The 26,191-nt window shown below is 39.9% G+C and overlaps 1 protein-coding gene across 5 annotated transcripts; it reads left to right on the top strand.

Annotated features, from left to right (window-relative positions):
* Nucleotides 1–11,534: 11,534 nt before the first annotated feature.
* arfip2b (ADP-ribosylation factor interacting protein 2b) lies at nt 11,535–25,896 on the top strand. 5 transcript variants are annotated; one of them, XM_078265626.1, is made up of 10 exons: nt 11,535–11,823; nt 14,058–14,168; nt 16,649–16,681; nt 18,281–18,389; nt 19,775–19,831; nt 21,524–21,639; nt 21,805–22,026; nt 22,952–23,109; nt 24,161–24,335; nt 24,483–25,896. In XM_078265626.1, the coding sequence occupies exons 2-10, from the start codon at nt 14,070–14,072 to the stop codon at nt 24,636–24,638; spliced, it is 1,125 nt and encodes a 374-aa protein (XP_078121752.1). In that variant the 5' UTR covers nt 11,535–11,823; nt 14,058–14,069; the 3' UTR covers nt 24,639–25,896. The 5 variants fall into 5 exon arrangements, with proteins under 5 accessions (XP_078121752.1, XP_078121751.1, XP_078121754.1 ...); XM_078265625.1 differs by having other exon boundaries at nt 16,649–16,705; XM_078265628.1 differs by lacking the exon at nt 16,649–16,681.
* Nucleotides 25,897–26,191: the final 295 nt, after the last annotated feature.

Raw genomic sequence — 26,191 nt, 5'->3', positions numbered from 1 at the left:
TAAACTTTATTTTGCTTTAGTAGGATAAGGATTTGTAAGAGAATGTGGGGATCACTGATTTTATGGATAGTTTTGATTGGTTTAATCTCTACAGTTGATCCAGTGAACATACCATCTTTGTGAGGTTTCAGAGAATGGAGAGGAAGGGAGGAATTTGCAAAAATTGCAAAGAAGATAATAAGAAAACCAATGTACCCACTTATTACAGGACCTTCCCAGAACAGTGTATCAACCATAATTTAGGGAAACATGGCAAGTAGAAGAGGATGATTGGATCCAGCAGCTCTTAATCAGCCTGGAGGTCTCCAACACCCCAACGTCACATGTGAAGTTTGATAATTATAAGTATCTGTGCAAACAAACTTTAAATTATATAAGTTACTCTGAGTTTGCATCCGCCTAATGTTAAACAATTTCCCTTTACATAAAAAGAGACAAAAACTCACCATGAGTTCAACAAGAATACAACACAGATTTGGTCAGCTGTGCACAACTATAATCCGAGGCAGGCACCACTCAACTGACACTCAACAGTTGTGCAATCAGTAGATACAAAACAATTCACTTGGAGGAGTTGCTCTGGAGTCGTTTGCTCACTGCTAACCCCAGTTCACAGGTTTTCATAAACTCTAAACACACTAAGATTTAGTCCAGCCAGCAGAACTGAGGGAGAAATTACACCATGACCATATAAGGACATTATGTCTCCTGATCTGCAATCTCAAATGCAGCCGTGTGTGTGTGTGTGTGTGTGTGTGTGTGTGTGTGTGTGTGTGTGTGTGTGTGTGTGTGTGTGTGTGTGTGTGTGTGTGTGTGTGTGTGTGTGTGTGTGTGTGTTTGTGTGTGTTTGTGTTCTCTTCTACTCTGTAGCACCAATTTGAGCTTTAGACCTTGAGAGTGGGGATATTTTTTGGAAAGTGAGGACTTTTTTTTTTAAGATTATTTTTTGGGCTTTTATGGCCTTTAATCGACAGGACTGCTTGAAGAGAGGAAAGGGAAGAGAGAAGGGGGACGACATGCAGCGGGTGACAAGGCACGAGGCTTAAGGTTAGACATAGTATTATGTTTTGGGTTCAGTTTAGGTGTTAGGGTTAGGGGGTAGGCATTGTGATGTTATTGTGATGGTTCAGGTTAGGGTTTGGGGCTAGAGATTGAAATCGTCAGTGTCCTGACAAGTGTATGTGAGAGGGTATTTTATGATGTATTTGTTTGTTTGTTTGTTTGTTTGTTTGTTGTCTTCTGATTGTACACTATTGGCCAATTGACAGGTTTCTGACAGTGAGAGTGTGACCAAGAGAGAGAGAGAGAGAAACACACACACACACACATGCACAAGCATAAGTGTAAATATCATATGATATAAGGTATCCGTGGAGCTTGTTGTCGCGCATTTTTCAAATTTGATCTATCTAAGCAATTTATTTCACTATGTCCAATAAAATATCAACTTTTATTTATATTTTCCTAACTTTTTATTTGCAATATTGTGTCGCTTTTCCAAATAAAACATTGTTGTAAATCCCCAGTCTCTGACTGAGTGCCCAAAAAGGAATCAATGAAAACTCTCAGCGCAATATAGTTTCTCCATTTTACAATGTCACATGTGGTGCTCTCAATCCAAACATGTCAGAATCGTGTTGTAATGTTCCAAAAATGCAACAATTTTTCATCCACTAGAAGCTTTTCTGGATCCTCATCCGCACAGTGTTTCCTAAAGGAGTCCGGGGATAAAACATGGAATGGGTTTGGAGGGAATACAAGAATGAGAAGAGGGAAAATCGAGAAAGTGTAAAATCTGCAAGTGAGAGAGAAAGCAGGTGGGTTGAGCACTCGCGTCTGACCTGTAAAACTCAGGATAACGGCAGCCTATTGAGCCAAATCTGATTCACTTTTGCTGCATGCTGAGGGTGAGGGGGGTCACAAATGTGCTCACCCTGAAATTCATCTGGGAGAGACAAATAAACAGAGTGAAATAGATACAGAGGTCAACATTTTGGAGATGGTGGTTCTCTAGAATGAGTCTCCCCCGTTGTTGGCCTCCTAATTTAACAGACTTGGCAGGTAAATTCATTTTGATGTCTTATCCACATGAGAGAGGATTAGGAAGTGGCTATTTGGGTGGCTGTGGCCTCCTGCATACCTAAATGCTTATAAGCTCTCTTTAAATTAATCCTCTTGAGAAATTCACTTCCAGGCAAGCTTGTATGTCTTCCACAGTCTTTTTAAAATTATTTGAGGTCCTGCTGTCCCCCATCACAGGTAACTGAACGAGACAGTTTATACAGTATATGCTGCTGCACCAGATGCCAAATTCCTGTATTTGTAATTTTTGGCTGCATAGATTTGTCTTCTTTTAGGTTTGTTTCGATTGAATGATTTGGAAACCATTAACACAGCATCCTGTGTCTGCAGATAAGATGTCAGTTTCTCTCTTTGCAAACACTTCAACAGCAGCTAGAATGTAGAGGTCAACAACTGGCTTCTACTTTATGCATTATCATCTCCAAGGTATTGCAAATGAATTTAGGAGGAGGAGCAGCAGCAGCAGAGGACAAAAGATGAGGAAAGTAAGGAAGAGTAGGACAGATTATTTGTTTTTTTTGCAGGGGGAGGGAGATGGTCTTGTCATTTTAAAGGGTTTCGAGGGGATGTTTGCGCACCCTCTTAATGGCTTAAAAGGACTGGACGCATCTATCTTTCTCTCCGCGCATTTCAGGGGGGAAAGCCCAAGAGGAATGGACCAATTCTGCCCTGTGACTGATTGCACAAACTTCAACAGATATGCCTCAGCAGCGCACATGGAAAAATACCATTATTAAAGTAAATATCACAATGGAATTTCCATTACGACATAAATGACCTGAAGTGGGGATATAGTCCATATCACTAAAGTCCCATGAAACCAGTTTACATTTTAATGAACTCATCAGACGTTCAGGAGTACAGGATGTTGTGTTTTTATAGGATTTAACAAAACACAGTTCAGGACTCAATCTTAAGAAATACTTTTGAACATTATATTCTTCTGTTCACTCTGTAGCATGTAAGCATACTGTGGGTTGCATAGTTTGATACAGCTACTTTACATCAATCTCTTGTGACTTTGTGTGTATGTGCATGGTATACACTGTACACATTTATAATATAAATTCATTGGTGTAAGAATAATATGTCTACAGCAAGATAAACTCCAAAGGAATGTCAGTGTTCTGTGCTGTAAAGGAAAGAATGAAAGAAATGCTGTATAGCCAAAGAAAGAATGTGCAAAAAAAGCTGTGGATAGAAATAGATAATAAAAATAGATGTCGGAACACTGTGCATGCATCCACGCACACATGCACATATGCACACAAATCACCCTCTGAATCATTTACGCAAGCCACCACTGAGCTTGACCAGTGACAGCAGCCTGTCTGCCAGGCCTCCGTCATGTGGAGCCTGGCACTGGGGTTGACAGCCCGGTCTGAAACATGAGGACCAAATGGACCTGGGAGTGTCTGGGGGGCTGGTTAGGATCTTTCTGCACCTCGATGTCCCACACATCTGGCCTGCTGCACTGCTGTTATGGCTGTACGGCACAGAGGGGTGATAAAGGTGAGGGGATGCTAATAGTGGTCCATTCTGGGGCAAGAGATGAGGTCGTACACAGTTGTTTCTTCTTTGGTATTTTTCTTTCTTTCTTTTTTTCTTGTGCATTTTTTCGAAAGACTTAATACATATGTGAAGATTAAGCAAGCATATACGTGGTTCATTTATAAATCTGAAGAAAAGTAGGATCCTTTGTCATCATTTATGTGTATCTATGCAGTTGTATCCTTGCTTGTTAATAGTACCTGTAATCACACTGGGCCTGTCAGCGGTCTGTTTGACATAAATTTGGACATAATCCTTTAAGAAAAATGCTCCAGCGAGGCCCACATTGTGCCGTTGCCTGGTAAACAGACACATTCTTGGCATCTTGGGCACATTACTTACTGCAACTTTGGATTTGACATTAAATGTGGCTACAGTGCACAAAGGAGTGTGTCTTATGACTCCTTGTACAGGAGTAAATGTTGACTTTAAGATATGGTTGCCACTCTTTGTCCTTGCCAAATTATTTCCCTAAGTTTTAATTATTAATCTTCATGATATAGCATCAGAGCTACACCTACTGTTGTTGAGGTCATACATTCAGTATGTCTTCAGTGTTGGGATGCCTCCAAGACTGAAAAACATTCAGAAAGATTCACACAGAAATGTAAGGTCTTATACCTCAAGTAGCAATGCCCCTATCTTAACCGTTGTTCAGCTGTCCTATTTCTGTCTTCTACTTTTTCAGTTTTTTCCCCCTAGGCATCTCCCAACAGTTCCAGCTGGGTAATGGAAAGCTTCACAGCAAACCAGACTGGACTCAACGGACAGTGCAGTCAACCTAATGGGTCTTATAAGGCTGAATAATGTAGATGTCACCAAGGAGACAGAGACCACAGACAAAACCAAAAGGACCAGTGTCTGAGTGTGTGCATGTGAAAAAATTATATTAGAACAGAGTTAGTCGGTCCTGTGTTCAGAAGTGTATAATTCATATCAATGTTGAGGTATAAGTAATGTAGCAGTGTTAGCTTATCCAACTCTTATACATACACAGGCATACCATTTCTCAACTCATTCCCTTGAATTTATAATGTAACGTACGGTTTATAATTTTCTGTCACCAATGGGAGAAGCAAAGGTGATGCTAAAATTTCATAGCAGGACACCATGAGTAAAACACATTCCTAAGACAAAGAACATCATGGAATGTCTGAAAAAAAAGGTGTTTCCTCTTTCATTGTTAGTGGTCGACTGGATGTGACTGCCTCATAAACCCAGTGAACGCTTGGTGTTTTTGTGGCGGCTTGTTTGATTACAGTCCATTTCCCCTCTCCCACAGCCCCACCAGGTGGCTGCCCAGCACTCCTCTGTGAACCAAACCCACTGTGAGCCTTACAGTGCTCAAACCTCCTGAAAGGCACTGAGGTTAGTTTAGGGACTTTTGGGCTCACTGCAAAAATGATGGGTTCATCAGAACTGTTTCAAAGAACACAAAAAGATCAAAGAGGTGCCTTTAAGCTCCCTGATTTGAAAAAGGATTCCCCAGAATACACAATATGTTGGAGGTCTTCTAAGCTCCTAAACATTGCACTGAAATATTGGTTTGAAAGGAACCCCCAGATTCAAGTTTTTTTAATAATCCTGGTCAACTGCCTTTTCTGATCATGCCATTTAAAAAAAAATCTTTTTTCTTAGAGGCATACTATGTAACTTTTCCCTCTTCTACAGCCGCGCAAGCTGTAGTTCCAATGAGACAACCTGTAGGGGGACCGAAGAGGGAAAAGTTACATAGTATGCCTTTAACTGAAGCACACAAATTCTATGCGAACATTGACAGAAATGTACCAGGACTTTTCAAAAATCACATTTTGTGTTTGTGCCTTGCCCATATAACTATTTATCACAACTGGATTTTCATATTTTTAGGCTTGGGATGATCCATTTTGTTTTTGCTAGACAACAGCCAGTGCTTATCATGAAGTGAAGCAATACTTTCTTTGAAACATAAATGTATTTCAATAGTAACATCCTGTTTTTCTTTTTACTCTCATTGGACATGATTCCAGCATGAACTCACTAATCTTTAATCTTTTTGAAGAAAAACCTTTAAGATGTCACTTTAAGAAAAACAAAGTTTAGAAAAATATCTGGCCTCTCATTACCTACTGATTACAGCTGATGTAAATGTTTAGGAGATAGCTCTTATTTATTTTTTTATTTCATATGCATTTCTTCCTCCTTTCATGATTCGGCCTATGGATCCCCTGTTTCCTGGTGGGATTAGTGCAGTTACTTTGATGTGGGTTGTGCCCTGCTTAGTGTGAGTGGGCAGGCATCTTACTCCTCTGTGTGTGGCAGGTTTGAGGTGAAGGGGGTACGTGCAAGCCTGCTTTTTACTCTGGCAGTGTTTAGACGTAGTGCGTGACCTACAGTGCACCATAAACCAGCAGATTCAGGAACATACAGCTGTAAAACACCAATCTTGGCAACTAAGGCAAACACTTCTGATCACAGCTTGCTCATTTGGCCACGTGTGTGTGTGTGTGTGTGTGTGTGTGTGTGTGTGTGTGTGTGTGTGTGTGTGTGTGTGTGTGTGTGTGTGTGTGTGTGTGTGTGTCATTATGTGAATGTATGTTTTTCATGTGTGTGGTTTTTAATAAGCTACGGTATGTTCTGCCAAGTACAGGTAGCTGATTTCAAAAACAAAATAAACTCAGGAAGCTTTAATAACATATCTGGCACACATGGAAGCATTGGATGTTTCCAACATAGCTAAAGTCTACATATGAAGTAAGAATCCCTTAGTTAGATGGACAAACTACAGCAATATCATGTTCAACATGCATTTATATTCTTATTTAGCAGGTTAAATTTATTGATGTTGGTAAGAAACATTATTCTCAGATCAGTCAGTTGAGATTTAAAAGTAAAACTCTCAAACTTTGGGTAAAGGCCCAAGTGTTCAGGCATTGTATACCATGTTGAGTATTATAATTAGACAATTAATTGAAGTTATCTTTAAACTAGCTAAAGGTGGCATTAATATTTGAAGTAAATTTCCTTTCATCATTAATAGTAATTATTTTAAAGTGTTATCTAAACTTTAGCCATATAAATACAAATAGCCTGAAAGTTCATTCTTTACCTTGGAAACATAGTTTAACAAAAGTATTATTTCAAGGTCCACTCATTACCTTTATTAGGCCTTCAACTGCATTTCACAGAGATAGCTCAATTCTCATAGATGTAGGATATGTCATAACAACTGAGCTACTGTACTGTATCTATGACAACGGAGGAGACTATTGAGGCTTTGTGATGCGGTTGAAAGCTGCGGAAATTCTAGGAGGTGGGCCTTGAGTTAAGTTTTTTTTTGTAAAATGTAAATATGGTTAAAAAAATATTGAACTACTGGTATATATAACCAGGATTAAAAAAACACAGAAATTTGCAAAATATGGAAGGTTAATCTTCTGGATGTGTTTCTAACTGTTACTATCACTTATCAAAGAAAGTGTAAAGGATTTACACTTCTGGGCTCTGAAAGCTCCAATGCTAATATTATAGCTCAACAACACACACACACACACACACACACACACACACACACACACACACACACACACACACACACACACACACACATACACGCTTTACAAAAACAGCATAACGACATCCTGCAAGGAAAAAGAAAAACCTTCAACAGCAATGACCTGTAATATTTACCCAGGGTGACTCCTGAATGGCTCACTCACAGCTATAGAGGGCCCTGCACACCTCAGGGCAGAGGCCGGTTGTTTTTGTTGCTCGTGATGCAGAACAGATGAGACTTTTTGGACATTTCGGGTTTGCTATTGAAGATTGGAACACCGTGCTTTCAGTAGCTTCGTGGTCAGTCAAAATATTTAAACAGTGATATGACCTTAAAATACAAATGAGAAAAGTGTGTTTGTGTGCATGTGTGGCTGCTTCACAGAAATTTGTCTACATGAATACAATATATTAGTGGAGTACACACAGCTTTAGTGTCAAACAACCACTTTGAGGTCAAACCCTTTATTTAAATAGAGGGTGGGGTATCTCTGCACAATGTAAACACTTTAAATAGGATATGAGTCTATTAGCAGTGTTTCTGATTAGCTGATGAACATAAGCAATCAAAGGCTGCTGTGGTCTCTTGGAGAATATACTGTACTGTATATCAATGTCATTTGCTCAGGGCCTGGTAGTGATTGGCATGTTCTTTAAGTGTTCTTTTTACAATAAACTGAGAATCCCACATGTGAAGTCAGCAGATGATGCCAAGTGGCTCTGGAAGACTGTTAGTCATCCAGTAGATTATGAAAATGATCGTTAAAGCTGCTGTAGTCATCATCATGTCGCCACGTCGTTTTAACTTGCAGAGAGGATATACAAGCTGATTTGAAAAGCCACGTCAGCTTTTTTTTTAGTTGTCTCTTTGATGATGAGAGCTAAATCATCTTTTAAGTCTGCAGTGGCTTATATGAAGTCTGCTCTTTGTGTATTTATGTACTGTAGACGTGTTATTTGGCTGTATTTAAGTTTGGGATTTGGTGCCATCATGAGGGCACATCAGGTATAGAATGGACCAAAACTGCTTATGTGGTGATTGTGTTGGCAGGCAGTAGACTAAATGTGTGCTGCACTGCACTGCAACTCATAAGTTAAAAATGTGAAATGCAATGATTTCTGATTTGTTATGTTCAGGGTTAGCAGAGAAAGTGTCTGCATGAGAATTTTCCAAAGTTTGCATGAGTCTTTATATGATTCAACAGGTGAGTGTGCACACTAATGACTGAGTAAGGAATAACATCCCCTGATTCCAGTAACTCGTCCTTCTACGGCCAAACTCATACTTCATGTGGTCGCTGACTAACTGAGAGATCAAAAACGTTCTCTGCTACTTTCTACAACCATGACATTTAACAGAAAAATAAGTACCTCCTCTATGCTTCACAGTGCAAACGCTGCATTTTCCATAGCAGCAATGAGTGATTACACACAACTGGTATATGGAAGTGTGCATCCCTACCAATCCTGTATGTTAATGCTATCCCTATTATTTTCCCTAAAGTGTTCATTTGCACAATGTTCCTCACAAATGGACACAATTTCATGTGATGTGTTTTTATTCTATGCAATACAGTTCATCCACATGTACATGAATGCAAAAGCATACTGAGCATAGGAAGTAAGAAGCAGACACGAATGATGGCCCTTGATTTGAAGTTCAGGTGGTGGAGTTTAGGAGGTAAGAAGAATCATTCTGTCACCATCCTGTTTGAGGGATCAATTTCAAGTTTTTCTCTTAACACACAGGTCTGCAATTGCATGAGCATTTTGTGATTTTGGGGGGTAAAGATACAATATTTTCATCATGTGTCCCTGAGACCGAGTGCAAAAGAGGATAGGTGCCTTTTGTTTAGCCATCTCTTTTACCAAGGAATTCACTTTGCCATATTTGTCTCTCAAGTATTCATCTCCTCTCTCATGTGTACAACACATGGAACTAATGTAATTGTAGCATATAGAGGACAAGAGTCAATACATCCACTCAATCTAATCTCAAGATTCACTCACAAACTATAAAAGTGATACATTATCTTAATTAGAATAAATGAATGGTAACTGGCCAAACTGGGGTGAGAGTGTGACAGCTGTGGGCTATAATCTGGGTAGACAGCACTGCACACACACACACACACACACACACACACACACACACACACACACATATGCAGTAGCAGCAGCTGTGGCTAATTATGTTTCATGTGATTATATTGTTCACATGTCTGCAAGCTGTAAAACGTTTTTCTTGTTTTCAAGTTATTCGGGATAGAGAAGAAGAAGGAATTGCACAAAAACTCTAAGCCATGTTCATTGGAACAGGTAGTGACCCAAACTGGCACCAAAAAACACACCGAGAGCTGGAAATTTTGCACTGTGTTCAAGCATACTTCCATTACTAAAACATTCCCATATGGCATTTCACGCTCCTTCCAAAACATACCATGAGAGTTTCTTTTGGCTCCACGCTTCTTTCAGCATCCAATCTTTTTATTAATGAAACGTTCACTCTTTCCCTCGCTTTCACTTCCCACCTCCTTCCTCACACTCTGATTGACTGCAGAATCTGTTTGAATCCCCTCAGCCCTTCAGTGTTTATAGGATCTGATCCAGCACTGTTAACATTGTTCATAGAGGTTCATTCATATTTACAGACTTAAGGGTAAGAAGTTTATGGCCTTAAGTGTTACTGTATGCTTATGCATTCATTGTGGCATTGTTCTCTGGCATGAGATTTTTATTGTGACTAGGTCAAAGGTATGTGTGCTATATGTGTTGTCTCTTACCGCCCTGTTTTCAAACATGACAGATGTGCTTTAATTGTTTGTTTTTAATATATGAGACTCCCAGTGAAGCTGTATTGATAATGAGTGGATTATCCTTGTTAAATAAAGTAATCTTCACAAATGAAACAACTTACTTAAATACAAATTATTTTACAAATAACATAACAATTTGATTATATGTACATGTGGCAACAATGAGAGCAGTAATAAAGATCACACAGGATCTTTATGAAAATGGGTACACTGAAGAAAAAGCCACAAGAAAGTAGCAGCACTCTTGTTTTTTCTCCTCTGGAGTGAAGCAATGTTTTTTCTCCTCTGGAGATCACATAGTAACACTTTCCCACAGAGGGCAGTATTGCACCTACGTTGTGTTTGGTTTTCACACAAACTGATGAGGTTTGGAAGTAACCAGTAGGATTAGGAAGAGTACCACATGAGTGATGGAGATGACAAGTAAGCAACCTAAAAACTCACTGGAGACATGTATCAAGGAGAAGGGGAAAATAACAACAGAGAACAGATATTATAATGCAATACAATTAGAAGTACCCCTTGTTTCATTGAAGCCTCACTAATGTGTAAAATTACGATTACAGTGTTTTGTCAAACTCATACTGATTCATGCTGTGCAAGGCATTTCTTTTGCATACCTGTACTACATTGGCTGTCCCAAGTTACTATCACTGGCTGACTGTTTGGGGTGGGATGGGGCGTTTGTTTGTTCCCATACAATGGGTATTCTTTTTTTTTTCACACAACTAATTGTCCTTTATATGCAAAGATGAAACAGCTTAGCTCTTTCCTGTCAAAACAAAACATGCATTCATACCACACATAACAATTCTAAAATATGTATTTCAGACAAGCTGTAAGGTACAGTAGCTACAGGTCATTGTGCCCCAATTATAATATTTCATTTAATTGCAGGTTTTCTTTAAATACTGGAGTTTGCATGTAACCGTTGGATTCACAGCTGGTCTTAAGTCCTAGCGTTTCTTGGGGCACAATTAAAAGAACACGTACAACTTACACGTCCATGAGTTAATGTATAGCCATCAGCAGCTTGCTGAAACATGCACACATCACCTGCAGGATAATCGCAAAGATGGGTTATATGCGTGTGGAGGAAACATTAAGAACACTCACTCCGTTCTAATTTCCAGGTACAATTCCGAAGTCTGATGCGGAAAGGTGCTCAAAATTTGCCCTCAATACATTGTCAAAAGCATCAAACGATCATTAATATAAGCAGTGCAGTGCCCTCAACGTGAAACTACTCAAATTGTCATGCACACTTATCATTCATCACATTAAAGATGTGTGGAAATTAACCACTAGTTTAATGATGATAATATTTTGTACTTTCAGTTGAAACGTTTTATATTTAAGGCACATGGGCTTTATTATAAATATATGTAATATAAATACATTACTACGTGTATAAACACACTAAAAAATAACGTAGTGATGTTACAAGCTGCGTGGCTTGAAGGTTAGCACCAGATAACACTATGTTAGGTTTTGCGATTTTTTTAACGAGTGATCCATCTTCTCATAAATAGAGGTTCTTTGGATCGAAGCGCGTCTGTAAGATGCATTCCACGGTGTCGTCAGTTCCGTAAAGTGTTCCTCCTTGCTTCAATAAAAAAAGAAGATAGAGGATTATTTACTAAGAGTCAGAAGTTCATTCCTAAATTCGAGCATTGCATTGTTTCCCACGGGGCAGTTTTCTCCTTTGACTGTCAAAAGACACATCAGTCTCCACTCTCTAAGCCGCGCATGAACTGGGATGCACTGACGTTAGCCTGTTATTAGCTTACTCGCTAGCTTCCCCGAACAGCTCTGTTTTTACGACGGGACCAAGCACACCGTAAGTCAAACCGTTTAAAAAAGGAAGATATTACATTTTATCTAGGTTTGGGGTTTTACATTTCTACCACTGTTAACCAGCCAGCTTTGCACAGTGAACTCACTGTGTTGTTTTTAATAACCAACCTCCTCCTAACAGCTGCATGTGTGAACTAGAAGCAGGCCGTTTTCTAGAAAGCATATTCCTTTACAGCCGGAAAAAAACTGCTACAGTATGGTGCACGTTCTCAACAAATAGCGATTATTATGTTTTACTGCCTTAATAAACCTCCACTGTGTTAGGCAGGATGAACCCACCAGGGAGGCCTGCATCTAGCGTTACCTGCTGGAAACACAACTGTAACGTTACACCTGTGCTGGTGCACCTGTCATGGCTCTCAGGATTTTTTAATTGTGCAATTGATTTCAATTCAAACGTTCCAGTCTCTCACTTTAAAAGTAAACTATTACTCACGTTATCTTACCTTTAGTAATAATGATAATAAAGAGCAACATTTCTCTGTTGTAACGCATGTTCAAGTTATTTTGGAAGCTGCCCGTTCCTAATAATAGAATGTTAATGATTCATATTTAAGTCAATGTCCCAGCTCACCCTTTTGTCACTTCATATTGATTCAGCCTTGCCTACGTGACTTGACTGAGAAACAAAGCAAAGCGTAGTGGATTGAGGCACGTAATGAAGACTTAGCACTGAAGCTATTTCAGCTGTAGATGTTATGCAAAGCAGTCTATGTAGTCTATGAAGACCTTTAGTCTCTGATAAAAAGTTTAACGAGGGTCTCGTACTACAAGTGGAGAATCCAGCATATGCCACTACAGGTTAAATCAGTTTGTATTAATATGATCAATTAATATGGAAAACATTTCAAGCCAGTTTTTATGTGTTTTTTTTTTTGTTTTTTTTTATCCCAAAGCTCTGACACAGGTGCAGTGAGATGTCTAGGAGGAGTGCTTTTTTGTGTTGAGAATGTTGGGCAAGAGAAGCACAACTTCTAATGTCTTAAGTTAACAGAGATGTGTCATTCCTCAGGAAATGGATTTGGCATGACCCACAAAAGCCCACTTACTGTAGGCGAGGCCAAAGCAAATGTAAACACACACTACCGTACCTCCCTTCAAACAACATCTGTGATGTTGGTGATAGCCGCAATTGATCTAACTGCCATAAACCTGCCATATGCGTAGCCTAGTTATGTTCTTGCCAGCCACATGGTGACAAATCTCACAAGGACACCAAGCTTTGTTTTTACTTTTACTACTAAACGTTTTGCCTTAATTTACTTACATAATACACATTTACCATACACTTATTAACAGTATGCTGCTTAGTGCAAGCAAGCATGCAGTAGTACACTTAGCTGGACTTTAGTAGCAGATGATTGTTCTCCATCTGAAATTATTAGATAAGAAAATCAACATACATTACTTACAACTACAGTTTCCAGGCCTTTTCTATGGGCTCAAAGAACAAAAAGCCACAAAACACATGAGCTGCATAGAGCTACTGCACATGTTGGAGTTTATCGTGTGACGTTTACCTTTTTAACCGACACCCTGTGAAAACTACGTTAAGCATCTTCCACATCTGTAGGCCTTCAAATTTGCCTTATTTTGCACCATCATCTGTGCCCACGTCCCACACATACCTCTCCTTAGTGTTTGTGGGAGTGAATTCATTAAGCAGTGAATTCATTACAGCCGTCCGAGCCAAAAATAGGAACTATATTACTGCTTGTCCAGCATTTTATTTTTTTTAAATGTTATGCATATGTGATTGCACATCTTGAATGTGTGAGTATTCCTAGCACTGCAGGGCAAATCAGTTTGACCGATTACAATGACTTGACAATGTTGATGTAAACATTTTGCAATATCCTCTCTAGTCTGGGTTTTTAGGGAGTGGGTTCTGCTAACCTACGGTCCTGTAATGAGCTGTAGAGTAGAGTGGCCACTTCAACAAGACAGCTCATTGTAGTGGCGTGCACTTGGGGCTTTCATGTGGTTTAATGCCGAGTGGTAGCCTGGCTCTTTGAAAACCACCTCCTCGCTTATTTGTGGCATTTATATTCCCATCTGCCTAATGATTTTGCAGTTTTGACTATGCTCTTTGGTCTCTCCTCTTCAAAGCAGCATTTAGGCCTTGCTGTTTTTCCATCTCTGCCTTTTCACTTTATTTACATACAGTAGTTTGTTGTATTAACACTTTACCTCTCTTTCTCCCATTTTTTCACACAGTTCTAGTGCATTATGACAGACAGCATTATGAGTAAAGCTGCCACAATGGAGATTCCAATCAACAGTAATGGTGACACAGGGACACTAGCAGAAGATGACAGCCTTGAACAGGTGGGTCACAACTACTGTATCAGTTCACTGTCTGATGTCATTACGTGGTATTACGGTTTGTTTATTACAGTGTGAAGGATAAATGCGTACCTTCAGCTATTTGAGGTTGACATTGTGGTTGTGGGTATTGTTCTCAGCTATTTTGAGATGAGCTTAGTGAGCTGGCTCTTTTCATACTATTCACATTACCACAGTACACTATTACCCTGTGGTAATATGTACAGATGTGTACACATGTGCAGAAGCTGTATTCCAGTCTCTTGTTGTGAACTTAAATATTGTTCTCTGCCTGGGTTTAACTATTATTATAGTATGTGTGGCCTGTCATACACAATCAGAAGTCCTTGTGTCGCTTAGGTTGCTTAGCTACAACTGTGGAAAGAGAGCCTACTGGGAAATCAGGTGTTGGAGTCCAGCTGTCTCCTTGGGAACCAGTTGTTTCCATTAACGGCTCATGTGACCTCATGTTTCAGGGTTGCAGACAAATCTCTACAACACCAGGCGTTGAACTCTCAGATGTAGTTGTTGCTCTCCAGGTGGGGACCGTTCATTTACAGAACGAATAAGCACTTGTGGGCCTCATTTGAAAGGAAAACACCACATGCTCCAGCTCAGGGGTAGAGCCCCAACATTTTGTTTCCATCCCTTTCAGGAGTGTATTAGTCAGAGTCGGTTAGATTGGAATAACTGTGGAGTTGCAGAGTAAGTTAGGTGAAACAGGTTGTTCATTCTCCTGCGTCCCAAGGCACACCTTGTTGGACAAACAGACTGAAGATCCTGGAGGATCCTGTTGTTTGCTCACCAAACTATGTGTGGCTCCACTTAAGTTGTAAAAGAAAATCCGACAGCACATTCTCACCAAGACTGAATGGTGAAGCAAGCATTCAACCATTTGGTGTAACTACCCCAGTTTACCGTGTTCATGTATGAGAGGTGTTTAGCTGCACTGTTTAGTGCTGGAAATTAACCAGTTGTCATAGCAACAGTTGATCTAAAACTGGCAGTACTTTGTCCTTGGGTAAAAGCCCTCTGAAATCAGATTGAATCAGTAAAGCTGCAGCAGTCTGTATCGCTCATGCACATAGAGATGGAGATTGGCAGGTTAAGGAGAAGTCTGGGTTTAGATGTCGTAGCATTGCACTTCTGTAAGATCAGGGGCGGTGACTGGCAGCTTGACAGAGATAGGACTGACTGCCAGCAACATTCTGGCAAAAGCATCGGATGCATCACAGTGGCTCACTGGTGTCTACTCAGAAATTCAAAAGCATTTTAAGATGCTTCTGCCGTTGTACACAATTCCTAATAGGTGATTATTTGTGCTATTCATTTGGAGATATCCCAGTTGTATTGTTAGAATTGCAAAGCTGTGAAGTAATTTTAGGAAACAGCAGTTTGTTGCATTTTAAAACAGAGCCTCTGCTATCCAGCCTATATCTATCATGCCATTGCATTCTGTTTGTGGTAAAACATAAAAAAGCAAGCCATCTTCATACAAGCCTACAAACCTCACTGTTAAAATATGACAACAAGATTATTTTTATGATGACTTAAAGGTGTTGTAGCTTTCTTCATCTCAAGAACAGGCACTATGTCAACAAAGTGTCCAGGGAGTGATTAATGTGTGCGCCAGTTTTCTTCCACATTCAACAGACGCCACGACACGAGTCAGATCTCTAAAAGAAGAGATACACGGATTGAATGAAGGAGAAAATGTAGTTAAACAGGCTTTCTCTTTGTTTTTACCTTGTCATTGATCCAGTGACTGTGTGTTTAAAATATCAACACTGTGCGAGGTTAAATGGTGAAAACTGTCATTGTAGGCTACAGAAATGTCACTGTTGCTATGATGAAGGCCATTTGGCTAAAAGGTTACACTTTACTTCTGACACGAAACAAATTCATTGCTAAAATAGAGAGAGACACATTTTTTTTCTGGCAATCAAAGTGTGCTACCAGGAGTTTGGCCACTCACATGTTTGTGTCAATGTATGTGTGTGTACACAGTTCTTTCTTGATTCCCCCCCCCAATATAAATGTCAGCTTTTAATGTGTGTAAATGTAAATAATTATCTTAATTTCTGCGGTGTTGTACTCAAATCCGTATTTCTTTGTCCAAGCAGTGATGGAATAATATTATAGCAAAGCTATAGTGGTAACACATTATAGAGTGATGAGCATTAAACATATTCACCCAGTGGACAAGATGACCCACTTGTAAATTTAACATAATAAAATCTAAATGATGAATCCTGAGCTGCTGTGATATCAGTCATCACTGCTCTCCATCCTACATCCCTGCTGTCTGTGGACATTATGATGCTTTGTCTGGGATTTCTTTTAAATCATTCTATCTTGTTTCATGATTTCAGTCATGGATTTTTTCTTTTTGTCTCCTTTCTTTTTCTTTTTGTTTCTTTTTTGTTGTTGTTGTTGTTGTTGTTGTTGTGTTTGTCGATTCCCCCTCCTCCATCTCTGGGCAGGCTGCAAAACTGCAGTGGAGCTTAGATGAGAAGGTAGGGAGCTCCAGAGGCACCAGGGTGAGCAGGCCATTTGTGCATTTGTGTGTGTGTCTGTCTGCATTTAATGTTGGTGTGTGTAGTACTGCTCAGTGGTTTGACTTTCTGCAGCATTAAATTGCATCACACCACTTTGTTGGTTCATTTCACAAAATGTCAGATATGTCATTGTTATGTACTGTGCAGCTTGAATTGTGCTGCCTGTTAACTTGGCTCCTACTAACTCTAGATAGAAGGACTTGATGCCTCAAATTGAGTAGTATTAACAAAATAGCTGACAGCTAACACTTATGTCTCTACATTACAATCCGTTTCCATTTGATTATTAGAAATCATATGTGTGTGTGTGAAGCTAATATACAGTAGCCTAGATTATGTGTGCACTTGACTGATGTGTGGGTGTGATTTCTTAATTTTAGTGGGTGTTGGTTGACAAATCAAACATGGCGTCATAATAATCGTCGTCATGTCATTACGACTGCTGTAATATTGATGTGAGTTGGCTGTGCTTGTTCTGTTTGATGTTGTAGTCACAATGAGGATTGTAGTTGTGTTCTGGCAAGAGTAAGCTGACCATGACCACAAACATATACGGCCCTGAAGTAGAGCCTAGATACATTTTGCCTGTTTAACCTCCAACAGCAGAAAGCACAGCAGTTGTATTTGTACTTCCTGTTGGTAGTATCAAACATACTCTTCGTGTTTGCTTACAAAATGGAAACGGCCACCTCCCTTCCAGAACTTACTATCCTTATCACAATCTGACTTTAGGTTTCAGGAAGTGACCTATATATTATGCTCCTGTTCACATTTTAGGATGGACGATATGGGTCCTGGCCCTATAGCTCAGTGCAGTAACAAAAGATATAAGAGGCTTGCTTACGGCACAGGCAGGAGGTAAATTTCAACCTGTTTATTGTAGGAACCAATGCTCACATACGACGGTTGGCCAAACTGAGAAATCCATTCAGGCCAGATTTTCCTTTTCCATAAATTCCTCCCAAATGTTTTTTTCTTTACTAGATACTTGAGCAGGAAGGCAAACAAAAGAGAACAGTGAGTTGAATTAAGGAAAACCCACAAGATGGATCGTGACACAGTTACCCTCATGATCCAGAGCTTCACTGAAACCTGTGATTATTTTGGAAGGAGAAAATCGTTTGCTTGAGCCTTTCCTGCTGCATAGATCATTGGAGTCCCTGCTTGGGTTAGACTTGAAGGATATCACAGCTGTCGTATCGTAGTCCTCTTGCTTGATCCCTTCTCGACAGGAGATTCAGTTCAAGCAGTTAGGTTGATCATTGACTGGGCACTTTAGCGATGTGGTTTTTTTTTAGTCTTTGTAGTTTTTCCTGTTGGTAGACAGGGAGTGGTTGAAGTTAGCCACTGCCTGAAGATTGTGTGTGTACTGACTAACCTTCCTAACATAGTAGTATTTGTCCCCCTCTAGTGAATAAGCCTTTAACCTACATTATCTACACTGTCTGAATTTAACACTCAAGTCATAATCTCCTGTCTACATATCCCCACCCAAAACCCTCTATCCTTCCCTTGTTCTGGTTCTTTTTTGTTATTTCCCCCACTTAAACTTTGTAGGACCTACAGCAGGTGATGGTATCGGGGCCCAATCTCAACGAGACTAGCATTGTATCTGGGGGTTATGGAGGAACAGCAGAGGGTATCATCCCCACCAGCTCAATCAAAGGTAGAGTCCTACTTTTTTACTACGTTTTTTTCTTTGTCTCTCCCAATCATTTCTTACATCTTTCCAGTCTCTTCTCAGCTATACTTTCGTTGTCCCATTTGGACTTCTTCTGTTGACTCTGTGCTGTGCCTCTGACTCACTTATTCAGTGAGTCTAATGACAATGAAGTGTTTGGTTTCTGGGGCCTCCTCTTTTCATCCTTCCCATGAAATCATAAAGCAGTTAATTGGTGGTCAATTTGCGCTGATTTATCCCAAGCTTCCCTAGCCTCCACTGTATCTGAAAATGTGCCTCTGTGGTCTGTATTACTCAGTATGTTATGGGTTTATGTGCAGATATGGGAAGAAGGACTATTTCAAAAACCACATGGGAGCACCAACATGTTCTGTCTAATAGCAGTCTGACTCACAGAATGTAGATGTGCGTATAAGCCTGCCATTGGCCGCTTATTTCAGACAGAAATCTCTTCCCCTTCTGCAATCTGCGTGTTACCGTTTTCACCGGGCACCGTCGCTGCATCTTGGGTTTAGCGCCGCCCAAGACGAATGTGATTGGTTTAAAGAAATACAAACAACCCATAGTGTTTTTTTTCCCCTTAGTGCAGAATTATGCTGGGTTCACCCAGACCTTTCTCCAGGGCTGACACAGCGCTGTGGAGATAGGTCTGGCTATGCGAGACTTGTCTAATTGTAATGTATTTAATGGAATTAGTCACCAAACAGAATGTTTGGAAAAAGATAATAAAAAAGTGTAACTATAGCTACTACAGTAATCACCAGACTTAATGGAAATTCTTTGCTAATTAGAAAGAAAAAAAGAAGTAAAAGATACCTAAAACAGCTCTCCCCCCACCAACGCAGCCCCTTGCTTTGTTTTAGCAGTCTGAATGCAGGGTAATGCCTCAGAAATAGGCCACAATTCATGACTATCTCAAGTTTTTAGATATACTGTAACTGTACTATAACACTCCTGAAAGACAAGTTCATCATCAAATACTATATGTCAGTGTTTCTAAATGTTAAGCAATGGTTTAAATTCAAGAATGCCAAGAATTAGGTAGGTACCTTACGTCAAACCCTGGGACTTCCATTAATTATTGTCCTGTTTCTTCTAGCTCATAAGCAGCAAGATTTTGCTGTTAAACATACAAAAATAACTTTTACTAATAAATTATGATAACTAGATCCAATATACTGTGTCTTTGGAGTTTTTTCACATGTTGTGTGATACTGAAGTTCCACTAAGGGATTAATGCAATGTTCTAGTTCAAAACATTGACTTCAGCAGTGTAGCTGTATACACCATATTAAAGGGAAATGACACTCTCTTTACTACTTATTTGATACTAATATTTTTGTATATTTGTCCCACTCTCTCTCTCTCAGGCCCTGCTGTGCGCTACAATGCAGAGTTTAACAAAAGGATCCCAGTTACAGGATTAGGTGGCTCCTTAGATCAAATTATTATTAATAATGGAGAGCTTATTTCCAAAATGTGATAGAATAATTTGGGGGAGTGGGGATGTTTATAGGATCTACAACATAGATCAGTAAAAACTGTTAATTATTGATAAGCCAGAATGTTTTGTGTTGGCTGTAAAACACATAACTTGATTTTAATGGATATTTCTTATATGATTGCTATCTCATTTTGGAAAGACGCTTTTCATACGGAGTGTGAGTTTTTACATAGCTGGGAACCAGCTTCTCTGTCCCTTTTTATCTTCATCAAATGTTCTCTTTTTCAGTGGAGAGAAGGGCATTACAGTTCTTACTGCTTGCTCCTCTTCTTTTTGGACATATCGTGGCTTTTTTCTAACATGGCATTTCTTTTACATATTCTTCTTTTTGGTTGGTTTCTCTTGCTTTTTTAAGCTAATCTATTAAGGGGTCTGCGCTTTTTTTTGTTTGTCAGAATAACTCACAAATCTGATCTCTGAACTTCTCTGTAGCAAAATGGAAACCATCTTCATGTCTATCCCGGTGTATATTTGTATTAAGACTTTGAATATCGATGGCAAAAGTAAGATGTTATTGAGAGAACCTTCGTAAACTTTCAGTTTTTAGAGGCCCTCATTTTTCTCATGTTAATCTTTTCCATTCATTGTACTGCTGCAGTTGAAAATGCCCCCGTCTTTTCTCCATCACTCTTTTGTCTGCATTGTCATGCACTAAATGTTGTCTTTTCATCTTGTCTGTCTTTGTCCTCCACCTCCTTTTCACCATTCCCTCATACATGTTCCTCATCCTCCTCTTCTCCCTTTTGTCATCTTACTTTCTCCGTCTTTTCTGCATCTACCAGCTCCTCCCCACAATCTCCCTCCTACGTTATCATTCCATTCCTGGCACGCTTGTTCAACCTCAAAAATAAGTTCATGTTTAAACCCTAAATATCCAACAATCATTTTAAATCCTGATCCTGAAAAACCATTCCCATTATTTGAATAAAAATAATAATAAATCCCACTCTCACACCCTACCTTAATTCATACTCGCCCTGAACCATTCCTTCATCCATACCCGACCACCCACCCATTGTCACAGATCTGCGTATGAAGTCCAGGCAAAGTAGCGTTCCCCCAAGCAGGTCTGTCTTCTGCCACATAACAAGCCAATCAAATGAATACCAAGGTACTGGGGAGGGATAGAGGTGAAGTTAAATGCTACAGTCTCTACATTGAATAATCAGATTGCCATTTTAGTAGTGACCCAAAATATCCCTGCAGTACAGTATTTTTACCTTTTTTATTACAGCTCTAAAAAAAACTAATTTGGTGTCTACAATATTAACGTTTTCCTTAGTCCAATATTTCCTCCCAGTATACTTCTCTGCATTTTCTTGCTATTTACTCACTCATTAACTCTAGCTCTCTCCTACGCATGTTTTACAGTTGATTTTAAGGGATAGTGGTGGTGGACATGAGTTGGAAGATAGCAGACCAATTTCAGAAACCATGCTCAGTTTTGTCTTTATTGAAAGCAGCACAGTTTTAATGTACTTTAAGTAGTTTAGGATTCTTGGTCTAATCTTTGCTGGGCTTAATCTTGTTCTCTGCCTGAAAGGTTTAGTTTTCTTGTTGCTTGTTTGTTTTTTATCATGTTCCTGTGTTTCTACATTTGCATCTCATCCATCAGGTTCAAACATGCACCACAGCAGCAGCAGCTCGTCAATGACGGCAGAGGAAGTGACCCGCGGTGTGGCTGTGGAAAAACTAGAAACCATGAAGAAGTGGGGTTTCAACACTTACAAGGTATCTGAGGTCCTGGTGAGCTTCATGGTAAAGAGCTACTTGGTGATTTAGATTTTTGTGTGTGCCAGAGGATCCTCTGGAATTAGGAACCCCTCCGCCCATACATATCACAGAAGGGAGTTGCATTAAGGTTACTAATGTCTCTGTGTGTCTTCATTGTTTCAGTGTACAAAGCAAATGATCTCAGAGCGTTTTGGTCGGGGTTCCCGGACTGTGGACCTGGAGCTGGAGGCCCAGATTGAGGTGCTGAGAGACACTAAAAAGAAATATGAGAGTGTGCTGCGATTGGCCAGAGCGCTGACCAACCACTTCTACAACATGGTGCAGACGCAGCATGCGCTGGGTGACACCTTTGCTGACCTCAGTCAGAAATCTCCAGAGCTACGGGTAAGGCCTCAAAATCTGTTCATATAGCTTTTATGTCTTAAAGGAACATGCCGACTTATTGAGACTTTAGCTTATTCACCGTATTCCCCAGAGTTAGATAAGTCCATACATACCCTTCTCATCTCCGTGCGTGTCGTAACCCTGTCTGACGCACCCCCCGCTAGCCTGGTTTAGCACAGATCCTGGAGGTAACTGGCTCCAACTAGCCTACTGCTCCCAATAAGTGACAAAATAACGCCAACATTTTCCTATTTACATGTTGTGATTTGTATAGTCACAGTGTGTACAAATAACAAGGTCACATGAGACACCGCTATCTTCTAACCGTATATAAACTGGGAACTATTCTCCACAGAAGGCGAAGCACTGCTACTTCTGCTACTTGGGCGGAGTGATTAGCGCAACACCTGAAAAGCACCGTTGTTACTCTCTGCTCCTCACCACGGGGCTTCTCAGGTGCTCACTCCGCCCATGTAGCAGAAGTAGCAGCGCTTCACCTTCTGAGAATAGTTCCCAGTTTATATATGGTTAGAAGATGGCTGTGTCTCATGTGACCTTGTTATTTGTACACGCTGTGACTATACAAATCACAACACGTAATTAGGAAAATGTTGGCGTTATTTTGTCACTTATTGGGAGCAGTAGGCTAGTTGGAGCCAGTTACCTCCAGGATCTGTGCTAAACCAGGCTAGCGGGGGGTGCGTCAGACAGGGTTACGACACGCACGGAGATGAGAAGGGTATGTGTGGACTTATCTAACTCTGGGGGATACGGTGAATAAGCTAGAGTCTCAATAAGTCGGCCTGTTCCTTTAACTGTTCTATATAGATCTGCATCTTTTGAAGTTAAATATTATATAAACATCAAACATTAAAGCATAAACACCATTCATGTTTTATTGTGGGCATCAATGCCTTGTTTACAGGATGAGTTTGGCTACAATGCAGAGACTCAGAAGTTGCTGTGTAAGAACGGGGAGACTCTACTTGGTGCCATTAACTTCTTTGTGTCCAGCATCAACACACTGGTCAAGAAGACCATGGAGGACACCCTAATGACAATCAAGATGTATGAAAATGCCAGGTAAGGAAATGCAGCACATTAATTATTCTTTCGATCTAAGAGACTGGATGGAAACCCTTTTTTTTAAAGGAGGATTAGCAAAGGGATATAGACAACTTATACTATGTTTACACGTGGCCGGCTATTCATAAACGGACATTTCAACCTTTCTGTTTTCAAAAATAACATTGTGCACAGCTGTCAGTTTTCAGAAAAGTGTTTGTTTACACAAACATTATATGCCGTCAATGCCGTCAAGAGCATGCCAAACCTGTAGGTGGCAGTGTAACGAGAAGCTCAAGCCCACGTTAGCCAATCAGAATCCCGAAAATAGCAACAACAGCTTCCTCACTTCCTCGGCTGCCTAAACCTTCGTTTGTCTCAGTTTACATGCAAACGTGCAAACAAAGTTTTCCAAGATGTCCACTCTGGCCGGAGTTTTTAGAAAGAATGGTTTTCAGAGGCAAATTCTCCGTTTGCGTGTAAACGAAGGGCACAAACGGAGGGAAATGTCTCAGTTTTTCAAAATAACCATGTACGTGTAAACGGGGTATTAAATGCATAAATATTGATTTTGTCATGATATACCCGATAATACCATGAAATGAAATGCCTGTATTGTAACAAAATATTGCAACAAATCTTAATACATTAATTTGAGACTAAACCATAATTTATGAGAATAACTTGCATACATATAGAATTTCTTAAACAAATATTGTAAGAAACAGACAGATTGTGTTAAGGCAGTGTTGCCAATTGAACCCCACACTGACCCGGTAAATTCCTATATTCATTGAATGAAATGCAAGGCAGGGACATTGTTCTATCTCTATAAGCTAAGATGATGTTTGGATGCTCTTTGTGAATAGCTTTTATTATGACATTTAAAATCACCATTCATAATTCATAAAATATTGCCAAATCCTGATTGGTGCACAGAAACACAGCACACTAACAAACACAAATACAGTCATGTGATATAGGATATGTAGGATCCAATCTCTTAAAGTAAATAAAGTTTGTAGGGCCTTTTACAACTCTGTATTTCCTCTACCCCTTTTGTGAACAGACTGGAGTTTGATGCCTACCGGTCAGACCTGGAAGAACTGAGTCTGGGTCCGAGGGACGCTGTAGCCATGGCCCGCATAGATGCTGCTCAGCAACAGTACCAAGTCCAGAAGGACAAGTATGAACGCCTTCGCTCGGACGTCATCATTAAACTCAAGTTCCTGGAGGAGAATAAGGTTAGTGTGCAGAGCAGGCCTGCATCATCATCATCATCATCATCATCATCATCAGCCTTCAAAGTGAAAAGTCTTTCAGGTTTGACTCGGTGTGTTCGTTGTGACAATATGCACAAACCAATTACCTATACTCCCTTTCTCTCTCAGGTGAAGGTGATGCATAAGCAGCTCCTCCTCTTCCATAATGCCATCTCAGCATACTTTGCTGGCAACCAGCAGCAGCTGGAGCAGACGCTGAAGCAGTTCAACATTAAGTTGAGGCCTCCAGGGGCCGACAAGCCCTCCTGGTTAGAGGAGCAGTGAGCGGGTCTGCTGGACCTCCTGCAGCCTCCCTCTCGACCATCCCCACCTGTTACCAGTTGAAACCCCCAACTTACAGAGGACCACAACAGAGGGAAACGCATACAAATAATTGGATGGATATGAGATTAGCGTGTGGCTGGATGATTGGACAGATGGATTGCAGGGTATTATTGATGAGTGGGCTAAATGCAGCAGGAAACTAAGTGGCCAGTTTCATGAACAGTCAGGGGGCTTTTAGTGCCTCTTCTCAACGTCTTTATTTTCCAGTCTAACCTTTTCTTTGTGCTTTGTTCCCAGAGGACTTGTTCGTCTCTCCCTCCATTCCCTCTCCCATATTTTTCTTAACCCCCTTATATCTCAACACTATTTTGCTGTGTGAGCTTGTGTTAGTCATGTTCATGGCCATTATTGTACTCCTTAAGTGCTCCCAGTGCTCTTGCATTAAACTTCAACCCCACACCATCTTGGTAACAGAGACCGACGATAAAAGGAAAATGATAAAACACACTCAGATGTATCAAACACTACATCAAAAGACCTTATTACTCTTCTTGTGTGCCCCTGTATATATGAGCTAATGTATTTAATGAGCATGTGGCTTACAGGAAATAAGATAAGTTCAAAGATTTCAAACTACACATGAAGGGGATTTGTATGTTACACTGAAAAGGAATGTCCAGACATTTCAAATTAATGTATATTTCAAATTAAGTACTGTTTCACTTTTGAAATAAATAGTATATGATAATTTGTAGCTTATAAAAAAGCACAATGCTGTGTTTAGTTTAGTTTTTGCTGAGTTTGACTCATCTCTTTATTTTGTAATTATTTCAGTTCTAGTCAGCTTGTATGTCATGTGCTTCAGAATGAAGGACAGTATACAGTTGGGCAGTGTGTGCTGGTGATTTAGACTGCAGGTACTACAGTACTTAATCTTTAATTATCAGAAACGCTTCAGATTTCAACTGTAACCTGAAAGCTCAACTTGAATATGCAACAATCATTTAAGGAACACTGCCACAGCTTCCCAAAGTTATACTGGTTGGGGTCTTTACTAATTATATTTTTATTTTTCCAAAGAGAATTGAGAGAGACGTTTACTGGACCCTTGCTATGTTTTCATTGGTTGTTTGAGCAAAATTGATTGGTTCAGTCTCGATGTGGACTGAGGAGGCTTTGAGGGACAGTTGAACTCTGTTAGATGGTATTTCAGTCAGTTAAGATCCAACAAACTTGGAATGGATTCACTCCATTATGTTATTGACTGTACTTAAAAGGAATTGATTACATTTAGTTTGTTTTCACATTGATACATTGAAATGTGTTTTTGTCTTATGTATGTGTTTTAAAGTTAACAAGAACATGCCATTGACATCTAGGGTCATATATTTCAGCCCCTTAAAGCGTAATATATCGGTCTATGGTTACCTTTCTTCACACTGAAGATTACTGTAGCTGTCTAACATTACTAATCCAGAATCATGTAAATTGTAGTTGGGTAATGTGGTAACACTAATGATTCATCATTTGTTTCATCTCCTTTAACCGAAACA

Source organism: Sander vitreus, chromosome 13 (genome assembly GCF_031162955.1).
Source record: "Sander vitreus isolate 19-12246 chromosome 13, sanVit1, whole genome shotgun sequence".
Lineage (NCBI taxonomy): Eukaryota > Metazoa > Chordata > Actinopteri > Perciformes > Percidae > Sander > Sander vitreus.
Note: the sequence above shows the minus strand (reverse complement) of the source record. Positions and strands in the feature narration are given on the sequence as shown.